Source organism: Acartia tonsa, chromosome 3 (assembly GCF_053477335.1).
Source record: "Acartia tonsa isolate MP-2025a chromosome 3, ASM5347733v1, whole genome shotgun sequence".
Taxonomy (NCBI): domain Eukaryota; kingdom Metazoa; phylum Arthropoda; class Copepoda; order Calanoida; family Acartiidae; genus Acartia; species Acartia tonsa.
Window position 1 is genome coordinate 57,148,480 of NC_137262.1, and position 12,534 is coordinate 57,161,013.

The 12,534-nt window shown below is 34.9% G+C and overlaps 1 protein-coding gene across 1 annotated transcript in view; it reads left to right on the forward strand.

The window, feature by feature from the left end:
- Positions 1 to 12,534, forward strand: part of Vps8 (vacuolar protein sorting 8) — a 38,640-nt gene that overhangs the window by 24,228 nt on the left and 1,878 nt on the right. The window contains exons 30-38 of the mRNA XM_080154630.1: positions 4,006 to 4,251; positions 4,663 to 4,819; positions 7,966 to 8,053; positions 8,860 to 9,080; positions 9,665 to 9,816; positions 10,554 to 10,651; positions 11,074 to 11,309; positions 11,472 to 11,582; positions 11,975 to 12,070. Coding sequence (XP_080010756.1) covers positions 4,006 to 4,251; positions 4,663 to 4,819; positions 7,966 to 8,053; positions 8,860 to 9,080; positions 9,665 to 9,816; positions 10,554 to 10,651; positions 11,074 to 11,309; positions 11,472 to 11,582; positions 11,975 to 12,070 — 1,405 coding nt within the window. The remainder of the gene's footprint in view (positions 1 to 4,005; positions 4,252 to 4,662; positions 4,820 to 7,965; positions 8,054 to 8,859; positions 9,081 to 9,664; positions 9,817 to 10,553; positions 10,652 to 11,073; positions 11,310 to 11,471; positions 11,583 to 11,974; positions 12,071 to 12,534) is intronic.

Consider the following 12,534-nt stretch of genomic DNA (forward strand, 5'->3'; position numbering starts at 1 on the left):
TCCTAATCTGATAAATATCACCTTGCTGTCTTGGAAGACCACTTTGGCTGGTCCTCTCCATTTGTCTTCTCCCTCCTTGTGAAAGTACACAATGTCTCCATTTTCATAGACTGTGTCTGCAATCCTTATCTTTGCCTTTAGTGCTTTTCTTATCCTCTCACTTCTTTCAGATTCTATGAAGCTTTTCCTTGCAGCATGCAAGGCTTCAAGTGTTTCTAAGAGTGATTTGCTCTTTTCTGGCTCTTCCCAGGCTGGCGGAGGATCATCCAGAATGTTTGGAAGCTTGATTTGCCTCCCAAACACAAGCTGATAAGGAGAAAATCCTCTCACATTTGACAAGGAGTTTATAGCTGTTATGGCCCATGCTAGAGCGACCTCCAGTGACATATTAGGATATTCTTTCATATTTGACCTAACTATGTTATCTGTGATATGATGATTTCTCTCATTTAATCCGTTCTGCCAGGGGCTGTGTGCCCCTGTAGTCAGAAGCTGGATGTTTAACGCGCTTGCCACCTCACGCATGTTTTCATTTGAGAACTCTGTTCCATTATCACTCAGAATCTTGTCAACTTTACCAAAGATAGGTAGCCATTTTGTGGTGATGGCCTTTATGATTGTCTCTGGTTCTTTGTTTCTGACAACTGTTGCTACTTGGAATCTCGTGAAATGATCAATCATGTACAGAATGTAGATGCCCTTGTGAAAATTCCATACCTTTAGATCAATGGTCAACACTTGTCCAAAGTCACTGGATAATGGTGCTGCAACTGCTGGCTTATCTGGTACTCTCTTGCGCAATAGACATCCTTCACATTTTTCCATGATCTTATTTATCATAGGGTCAAACTTTTCGTTCCATTTCCCTGCATCTTTGATAATTTGGACAAGCACTTTCTTTGGTCTATGCCCAAATTGTTTATGGATCTTATCCAATCTCTTAATTTGTTCTTTTTCATCATCTGTTTCTAATTCGGTGATATTGACTTCATCTAGAGCTTCATTCTTTTGCAGAAGGTCAACTATGTAATGACCAGCTGTTGTTGTGTGCAGATCAAGTGGTTTGCCATTAATGGATCCTTTATCATTTCTCATGTCCAAGGTTATTCCTAACCTTTTCATTTCAGCTTTAGAGAGAAGTAAAGGAATATCAGAGCTAATGACATCAATAGTGATTTCATTGTATTCCCCTCCAATCTTTACTGGAATAGTGTATTTGGCCTTTGACTTTAGTCGTCCTTGGTTTCCGAAGATAAAGGTTCTCTTTGATTCAATAGGTCCTTGTACATTCTGCTTCAAATCTTCTGGTAATGTTTGTAGATATACTCTCATCCATTTCTCTCCTGTCACACTTGCAGTGCAGCAGGTGTCCAGGGCAGCCATGTTTATGGCCTCAGCTGTAAAATTGTTCAATTCTTCTTTGTTGTCAGAACAAAGCACAGTACAATTTACACTTTCTTCTCCACTTTCTTCATCTGTTCTTTCCATGAGCAGCTCTTTTTCTTCCTCTATACCTTGTTCATTTACTCTGGTTAAGTACACTTTCTCATATTTTCCTTGCCTATTCCCTTTATTGTCATTCTTTTTTGTGTTTTCAACGGAATCAGGACAATCTGCCATAAAGTGTGTGGTTGAATCACAGAGTTTACATCTCATTGGTTTTCCATCTGGGCCCAAGGGATTTCTCTTTTTCGTTCTTAATTGAGAGAAATTGCCGGATTTTGTGTTATTTCCGCTGTTTTTGTTCCATGTTTTCCTATTTTGGTCTCGTGAATTCTTATATGAGGAGTTTTGGTATCGTTGATAATGGGTTGGTGGTTTCCAACCTCTGGATATGTAGACTTCCTCGATACGATTCGAAATGTCGTCTTCTCCGTTAGAATTTTGAGTAAGGTTTATTTCCTCATTAATTCTGTCATTTTTATCATTTAATTTCGAACAGACTTCACGTAATTTTCGTTTAACGGTTTCGTACCGTTTGCCATCTTGCGCCAAAAAATTGCATACGCCACGTATTACGGTTTCTTCTGTATTATCTAGATTTGCACATTCAAACAAAGTTAATGCTAAAAGTTTGTCATTCTTTATGTTAATATCTAACTGTTTGGCCTTTTCATTAATGTTCTCAAATTCGATGAGAAACTGATTTATATCTTGGTTTTTACGGCGCTTAATATTGGTCATTTGTCGCTTTGTTTCAAATAGTTCTTTTTCCTCATCTATAAATACGCGCGTTTTTAGAAAATTTATTACACGTTCGATACCGGCTTCATTGTTTATTAGTTCCGTTGCAGGACAGCTTTTAAAAAAATCATCTTTTAGAGTTTTACCATATTTTTCTGATTCTCTCGGCAGTTCAGACGCAAGAAGGTAACCCTGTTGGTCTTTGGCAAGTTCCGTTGCGTTGGACCATGCCCTAACACAAGATACCCAAGTGTTAAAATCACTGAACTCATTTAGAAGCGGCACAGGGACAGTGTTTCTACCTTTCTTGTCGTAGCTGTCATAATATCTGTTTCTAGGACTGTCGTAATAATCATATGGTCTTTGTCTGAAATTGTCGTTTTCTGTAGGTTGTCTGTAACTCTGTCTTTCGTTACCTACGTCCTGTCTCTGTCTTGTATAATCATCATAGGAACGTTGTTGTTGTCCTTGAAAGTCTTGATAGTTATTTGGTCTTTGTCCAATAGGTTCATAATGATTAATTGGTCTTTGATCATTATAATTAGATGGTTTTTGTCTGTTATAATTATCCTGTTCATTTGGTCTTTGGTCATTAAAGTTAGTTGGTCTTTGTCTGTTATAATTATCCTGCTCATTTGTTCTTTGGTCATTAAAGTTAGTTGGTCTTTGTCTGTCATAACGATCCTGCTCAATTGGTCTTTGTCTGCAAAATCTTTCAAATTCAAGAAATCTTTGCATGCGAAATTCATCAAATTCATAAGTATTTGGGTTATCCGTATAAGGAGCTGTATTATAAATTTTAGGCCTTGCACCCCCACCGATGCCTCCGCCCTCTACTCTTCCATTATTATTATTGTTTTCACCGTCATCTGTCAAGCCGCCGTCAACATGGCCGGTTTGATCTTTATCCATTGTATCGCTACTTTTTGACTGTAATCCTCCCTCAAGAACATTATCAGTACGTTTTTCGCCGTCGTTTTCCCCGGTTCCGCCAACCGCGCCGGATTTTTCAAAATTATTAGCATCCATTTTTATTTCTGGGGTTTTTTATTCTTTTAATTTAACATAACCTTAGCCACACCTCTGACTTTGATCTTGGCCAATACCCCTCTGCTTTTGGACTTGGACAAATCTTTTAATTTTTAGAGTGATTGATATGCCTAAGCTGAACTTTTAATTACACCGTGCCGTAGATCGTCTCTTGCTTCTTGCTGCTACCATTGAAATGTTCAATTAAGTAGCTAAAACTCACCCAAACAACAGTGTAATCAACAGATCAGGTAGACAGGATCAATGCCATTTTACCCACTCTAAAATACACATGAGATCTTCAGTTAAACATAATTAAAACCCCAGAAATACTCACTCTGTAATGGGTATAGAATAATAAACCAAATGTATATAAATGATAAAGATATTAGCAACATGATATATTGAATTAAGACATATAAAACACAGTATTAAATATTTGATCTTTTAAACAAACATAAAACTATATTGAAGAGTCCTCCTTCATATTGGACAAGAACGTCGGCCTCTTCAACATGTAGAACTCCTTCCATAGGTAGGTATATGATCTTTTAATGGCCACATCACAGGATGGTCTAAATAATAACAAAATATGTATTTCTACAAATCATCACAATGGATATTATGACAGGGGAAAAATTGTCGTCAATTATCGGTCAGTTCGTTAAGTAGGAGGATAGGGAATGGGGTAAAGGGGGTGGATGGGGCGTATCATTATTTTTGCCCGCTGCAAGCTTCACTTTATTAGAGAAAATGAAAATCTAATGCAACATCCAAGTAATAATATATCCATACATCAAGGACCAACGGCGTAACCAACAAACATTCCATTTCATACAAACAATATTCTCTTCCGACGATAAATATACCGGCGATGTACGGCGATTGATCGGCGAGGAGATGGTTGCGAACATCGACGATTTGGCGGCGATTGATGTGCGAAAAACGGCGGCAGTTGTGTATCAATATTTGGCGGCGAGAATTCCGGATATTTTGAGTAATCTCAGTAGTCAGCCGGTTTATTATGAATTTTTACAGGTAAAAAAATTAATCTTTGTATTGAGTGATATCATGAAATTAAGTTTAATTTTCTATCTTTCGAATCAAACTTTAAACTTTATGTAAGACTTTGGTTGCAGGGAGGTAGGGGACATTGGACTGTTAATTGTATTTTATTCCTTAGCTTAACAATTTTGGGGACATGGATTAAATTTGATTGGATGGTTCATTAAGTGGAGTGTCCAAAGTTTTTAACTACTAACTGTAATCTAAAAAGGGGTAATTTTGTGTATCATCATTGGGAATATACATTTATCAATTTATCGGCCATGGTCTTATCCCTTTAGATCCCTGCCTTGGTTGACTATAATATTTTTGAAGCCTTTCGCTATGATCATATTTAAAATATTTCTTTTAAGTTTTGAATTGATAAAACAATTCTATCTTCAGGAGCTTTTAGAGCAGCGGGGAGCAAGCGAAGGATTAGGGTCCCCAACTCATCAAATGAACGTTAGAAAAGTGTTTACAGCTGATTTGTACGAGCAGTACATTGAGCTCATGTGCACCAAAGATCCGACAGCTGTACTGGAGTATGTTAAAACTAAAGGTATTTTCTTCTTTTTTTTTAACAAGGACAATAATTCCTGAACTAGGCAGTATTTTAAAGCTAATAAAATTTCATATGAATCTAAATTGCTATCCTATTATGTAAAGTATAGAATTTATGCTCATTAAAGCATCATGTATTTTTATTTGTCTAACTGAAGATTGTTCTTTACATGAAACACTGTGTATTGGACTTATCAAATAAAAATAACATGTTTAATTAAACTGTGTTGATCACTCTATATTATGTAAAGTATGAAGATTTTAATTATTGCTTGTCTATTAACACCTAATTAACCGCTGAATCGATTGAGTCCTTCCTTTTTTGGAAGCTTTACACACTTCCCTGGATAGTTTTATGCTAGGTATTTTATTTCTAAATCTAAGTTTTTAATATGATAATGGAATATGGGAAATGTTGTCAAATACAAGGTGAGAGTGGACATTGGGCTGTTTATTACACTAGTCCCCAAAGTTTTATGATTACTATTTCTTATTCGTTGGCATAACTACCTTAGGACTTTTATTGAATTTTGATTGGTTTATTAAGGGGGGGGGGGGAAGTTTGTACAGTTATAGGAAATGAAATTCAGTGTAAAAGTTTGGGAGGGCCGTGTGGGCTTGGTTTTATAGTTATCAACCTAATTCTTTTTGTAGGCTATCTTATATGACTGGATGTACACATAAAACTTTGAAAATTGAATTCGGCACTTTCCTTCTTGGGGCTTGTGGAGCACAAAAACCCCCCAAACGCTGACAAATATGAGTTCTGAGCATATTTTTAAAGATATCAACCTGATTTTTAAAAAATAATACTCTTTTAACATAACTGAATCAACGAACCATTACAGATTTCATTTTGGGACTTTCCTTATTGGGGCTTGTGGAGCACAAAACCCCCCCAAACACTAAAAATATGAGTTCTGAGCTTATTTTTAAAGATACCAACCTGATTTTTTTTAAATAATACTTTTTTAACATAACTAAATCAACGAACCATTACAGATTTAATTTTGGGACTTTCCTTCTTGGGGCTTGTGGAGCACAAAAAAAAACCAAACACTAAAAATATGAGTTCTGAGCTTATTTTTAAAGATATCAACCTGATTTTTTTTAAATAATACTTTTTTAACATAACCGAATCAACGAACCATTACAGATTTCATATTGGGACTTTCCTTCTAGGGGCTTGTGGAGCAAAAGATTTCCCAAAAAAACTAAAAATATGAGTTCTAAGCTTATTTTAAAATATATCAACCTGAATTTTTTAAATAATACTTTTTTAACATAACCTAATCAACGAACCATTACAGATTTCATTTTGGGACTTTCCTTCTAGGGGCTTGTGGAGCAAAAGACCCCCAAAACACTAAAAATAAGAGTTTTAAGCTTATTTTTAAAGATATCAACCTGATTTTTTTAATAATACTTTTTTAACATAACTGAATCAACAAACCATTACAGATTTCATTTTGGGACTTTCCTTCTAGGGGCTTGTGGAGCAAAATATCCCAAAACCACTAAAAATATGAGTTCTGAGCTTATTTTAAGGATGTCAACCTGATTTTTTTTAAAGAAAACTTTCTTAACACAACTGAATTAAGGAACCATTACAGATTTCATTTTGGACTTTCCTTTTAGGGTCTAGTGGAGCAAAAGACCCCCGAAAACACTAAAAATATGAGTTCTGAGCTTATTTTTAAAGATATCAACCTGATTTTTTTTAAATAATACTTTTTTAACATATCCGAATCAACGAACCATTACAGATTTCATTTTGGGACTTTCATTCTTGTGATTTGTGGAGCAAAAGACCCCCAAAAACACTAAAAGTATGAGTTCTGAGCTTATTTTTAAATATATCAACCTGATTTTTTTAAAATAATACTTTTTGGGGGTCTTTTGCCCCACTAGCTTCTAGAAGGATAGTCCCTAAATGAAATCTGTAAAAGTTACCAAGTTCGGTTATGTTAAAAAAGTGTTCTTAAAAAAATAAGGTCAGAACTAATAATTTTAGTGTTTTGTGGTTCTTTTGCTCCACTAGACCCTAAAAGGAAAGTCCAAAATGAAATCTGTAATGGTTCCTTAATTCAGTTATGTTAAGAAAGTTTTCTTTAAAAAAAATCAGGTTGACATCTTTAAAATAAGCTCAGAACTCATATTTTTAGTGTTTTGTGGTTCTTTTGCTCCAAAAGCCCCTAGAAGGAAAGTCCCAAAATGAAATCTGTAATGGTTCTCTAGTTTGGTTATGTTCAAAAAGATTCCTTAAAAAAATCAGGTTGATATCTTTAAAAATAAGCTCAGAACTCATATTTTTAGTGTTTTTGGGGGTCTTTTGCTTCACAAGCCCTTAGAAGGAAAGTCCTAAAATTAAATCTGTAATGGTTCCTTAGTTCGGTTATGTTAAAAAAGTTTCCATAAAAAAAATCAGGTTGATATCTTTAAAAATAAGATCAGAACTCATATTTTTAGTGTTTGGGTTTTTTTTGTGCTCCACAAGCCCTAAGAAGGAAAGTCCCAAAATGAAATCTGTAATGGTTCGTTGATTCAGTTATGTTAAAAAAGTATTATTTAAAAAAAATCAGGTTGATATCTTAAAAAATAAGCTCAGAATGCATATTTTTAGTTTTTGGGGGTCTTTTGCTCCACAAGCTCCTAGAAGGAAAGTCCCAAAATGAAATCTGTAATGGTTCGTTGATTCAGTTATGTTAAAAAAGTATTATTTAAAAAAAAATCAGGTTGATATCTTTAAAAATAAGCTCAGAACTCATATTTTTAGCGTTTGGGGGGTTTTTGTGCTCCACAAGCCCCAAGAAGGAAAGTGCCGAAATTCAATTTTCAAAGTTTTATGTGTACATCCAGTCATATAAGAGAGCCTACAAAAAGAATTAGGTTGATAACTATAAAAACAAGCCCACACGGCCCTCCCAAACTTTTATACTGAATTTCATTTCCTATAACTGTACAAACTTCCCCCCCTTAAGTTGAGTGTACAAAAGGTTTAACTACTAATTTTAATCTAAAGAAGGGGTAATTTTGTGCATCATCATTTGGAATGTACATCAATTTATCGGCCATTGTCTTTTATCCCTGTGTCAAATGGGTGTTAATTAATATTTATGTTATACAATATTTTTATGCTTTTAGAAACATACAGAGTTGATTCAGTGTTAGAGCTGTGTAAGAAATACAATATTACAGATGCCAGAATTTACTTGTTGGAAACTTTGGACAGGTTTTGTTCTTGTTTTGACATTATTACACATTTTTGATGAACTGAATTTTAATTTCCGAAAGTGTGCGTAGCTTCCGCGTCCTATCTCAATATTTGCTACTAGCTAAAAAAGCTTTAAAATAAAAAAAAATAAATATTTTTAAAATTTAAATTTTTGACTGTATAATGTATAAATCGTTTATACATTAAATCGCTTTTCCATTTGACTGGAGTCGCTGAAAAAAGGGTCTGCAATAATTGGATTATCTGCTGTACATTTTAGGAAACTAGGGCTCGAATAGGAAATCCATTTTCAGCTGATAACATTTTTTGTTAATCAGTAATAGAGATAATCTAGAGACACACTTTAAATCGGCTAATAGGTTAACAGTGGAGGAACAAATCGATAATACTATTGGCCAGAGAGTGTACAGATTTTAGGGAGAAAGGGCGGTTATTTAGGCTAGGTATAGATAATGTGAAGCTTATGACAAAACATGATGTTTCATAATTCAGCTATGAGTAGTTTAATTTCTTAGGATAGAGCTAGCTTTTGGGAAATTATATCTTCGAAATTTCGTCACTGGTATTATTAGAAAGAATCGTGTATAACAAACTTAAACTAAGGTGTTTGTCTGCTAGAAATTCCTTTTTAAGTTTGACGATTTTTGAGTTCAAATGGAACCTCTAGATATATTATGTATATACAAAAATCAAATGACTAAGTTGCAAAAATCGCAAATTGTTACTGTTGTTGCAAATTGTTAAATGGAGAGAGATTAAATTTTCGAATTTCCTATTTCATCAAGTTTTATTTTAAATTACAGATATACCGACGCTTTTACTATCTTGGCGGATTTATTGGCGGACAAAGTAGCCCAATGCATGGCTTTGGAGGCGGAGAACAACGGAAACATTGTAGAAAACGGCGGGGAAAATGAAAATATTGGCGGGATGAACAATAATTTGACCGCTGTCATGGATTTGCGGATAGCTGAGGTCAATACGCAGCTGCTGGTGGTCACACAGTTCCTTCAAAGATGTTCAGGTGATTTTGGTTCAATATTTATGTAGACAAAATGTGTTGTTTTTATTTTTATTTTTATTGTTCAATTATATGCTATATTTGCTGAGAGAAATGTGAGTTAGCTGATATTGTTCACTTCTTATAAAGATGAGAAAAGAGAGAGAATATTTAAAAACTGCAACGAAATCAAAAAAACATTAAAAAAATAATATTTACATCTTTTTAAGCATGACCGACAGACAGAAGGTCAAAACAATGTATATTGTATAGATTAGATGCGCATATGTCATAGAAATCTTCACTAAAAATGTTATCTCTCTATTTTCACAAAAGCAGCCATTAAAAAATCACATTTCCTCCATAGCGTTACAGACAAAGGGAATTATAGAGTAGCTTCGCTACTAAAAAAAGAAACTTTACAAAGTGTCTAAAAAAACCAGCCATGTGACGTCATAAAATTGAGGGATCAGAGGAGAAGTGGAAAAGAAAACCCGTAAAATAGAAATAGATAATCCCTCTTTTTTATGACGTCACATGGCTGATTTTTGAGACACTTTGTAAAGCTTCCTAGAAAAAAAAGAATTATCTAAAACTTTTGTATTTAGACAAACTCGCAGAAGAGAGCAGGGAGGAGTTGTGGTGCAGCCTGCTGGACAAAGTGTCGGCCCCCATCAAAATTGTCCACAACCCAGAGCCCTGGAGGTCAATGGTCAGGCATATTGTGTCAACTATGCTCGGACATGTTGGACATAAAAAGGTAAACAATTTAATTTGGAGGATTCAATAAAATGTTTTAGTACTTTTTTGTATTACTAGCGGCTGAATACCTTGCATCTATTCAAAAGGGGTAAGAAAGGGGCTAAAAAATGGCCCAAAACCATTCTAGGACCTAAATGAAGCTTTCGTAACAAGAAGAACTCAATTAGTTCAATGAACACTGAAATCTATTGCAATAGACAAATTAAACCTTAGGATGATTATAGCTACATTACTTTTAGTATCATTTTTTCTAGGATTGTAAGTTCATACCTAGGTAGTACTTAGATCTAAAATAAAAGTTTAATTTTTTCTCATTATTGACTAAAACAGTATGTCTATTGATATATTAATCATTTCTAAATTTTTTGTCATTTCTCTTTTTTTTCAAGCTACTGTTTATTAAAATGTATTTATATGCTAAGCAAAAAATTGAAAGTAGCTTTTGCAAAATTCCGTAAAGTTGTGAGTAAGATTCCAGTCAAATGCGCTTATTGGGTAAAACTGTTTTTAAATATGCATTAAATTATACTATGCGTTTGGTCAACATTAAGAACAGTTAGACTTAATTTGCGCATTTGAATGGAAGCTTGCTCACAATTTTACGGAATATTGCGAAAGCTACTATTCCCTAAGTCAAAATCTTTAAATTCTCTCATAGAATATTTAAGTAATTTTCATTTCCTTCAATGTAACAAATGTAACTTGATATCTATATCAGTAACCATTTTTTTCCAGGTTGTATCTCTAGTCCTGTCTAATCCAAGTTGTTCCTCTGGAGTAGATACCTGGGCACACCTTAAACATATGCTCGGAGAACTTATACAGTCTTTTAGGTAATATTTCCTGTGAGGGAGGAGACATTGGGCTGTTTATTACACTAGTTCCCAAAGTTTTAGAATAACGTTTTCTTATTTCCTATTAACAACTTTAGTGACTTGTATTAAATTTTGATTGGTTGGATTCAGTTGAGTGTCCAAACGTTTCAACCACTTATTTTATTATTATTGGGAATGTACAGTGTACAACAAATTATCGGTTATTGTATTATTTATTCCTTTAGGTCTCTTAATATTCATTCTTACACACTAGCATAGTTATTTCAGCTAAATTATAAAACAATTTTCAACCAGGGGATTTCTGCAATGCTTTGTTTAATCATTATTTTCACTTTTGAGATATGATATTTCGTTACAACCATTTCTTTGGTCTTGTTAGAAGAGCCTTAATTACAAATGAACCAGTTTTAATTGTTAAGGTATGAGGAACGAGTATTAGAATCAAGCATCCAAGTTCAAGAAAAGGAACGAATCATATTAATGCGGGAACTACTACTCACCAAAAAGCGCGCGCTGCACACTAATGGAAGACGACGCTGCAGTATATGCGCGTTGCCGCTGAGCACACGTGTACGCAGTGTTGTGTACACGTGCGCGCATGCCGCGCATGTGGATTGTGCGGATCGCTGCGGTGGGGTTACGCTTGATAATACAGGTAAGAAAAAGAATAATTTTTGTAACTAGATTATATTAGAACAGACAGAGAAAACATCCATAATATATAAAAAAAGTTACTCTTCACATTTCATAACTGTTATGCTATGTTATCATCTCAAAAAGATTTGCTTTAAATTGACGTAATCATCCTTGTTTCTAGGAACCGAGGTATGGTCATGTACTTTATGCCATCCTGTTATGGTGTCACAGGTCCAACAAGACTCCAACCTGAACCTGCAGCAGCGAGGAGCTACCAGAGTTACCGTAACAGGCAAGGTTAAAGAGATATATAAATAGGAGTAAAAAATAAGAGAATGTGAATATAACATTTGTTTTGGATCTGTTAAGATCAGCTGTTTACCAAAAATATTTAGTTGCCGCTAGATGGGGTTAGTTTTTTTTTTTGACGATTTCTCTTGGGAGGTTAGTGGTACCCTCCCCCAAAATAGCTATAAACCTTCCCAGGACCTATGAGAAACTACACTGTCATGGAGAACCTTATCGGTTTGGCGGTTAGCGAGGTCCTTTGGTAAAGACAGACATCCTGTTACCTTATTATAAGGATTTTTTGGTCCCTAAAAATGTTTGTAGATTTTCATCTTAAAATTCAAGGAATTTATTCCACGGCAAGTTACTTATCCCTTTACCCCTGTGTATGTACAGGCAAAGAAGCCAATACTCAGGAGCTGACTGAAAGTCTCCGCCAGTCCCTGGCCACTTGGAAGCTGGCGAATCAAACCGTGGATTATTCACAATTGCAGGAAATTTTTACATGCTTAATATTTTCAACCTTAAATTATTAGGTATAATGTTTGTATTTTGGCATATGAGGATCACTACTACTCTATGTCTCTTATCAGCAGGGATATTAAGGGATAAGACAATGGATGATACATTGATATACTTCTAAACTAAGATTGACTAAAATACCATCTGAAGTTTTGACATTAGTTTGTACAACAAATCAGAGCTGGATCTTTAAATCGTTTAGTGGTGCACTGAATCGGGGCGATCCAGTTCAGCGCACCTAGATACTATTAGATTTCAATCTTTAAATCAAAATGGAATGGGCGAATCAGCGCGCCCAGTGGCGCGGTACTGGCGCGGCAATGGCACTCAGCGAGTGACATTGCCGCGCCAAACCGGGGTGAACTGGATCAACCCGATTCAGCGCACCACTAAACGATTTAAAGATCCAGCTCAGGATCATTGAAAAGTACCCA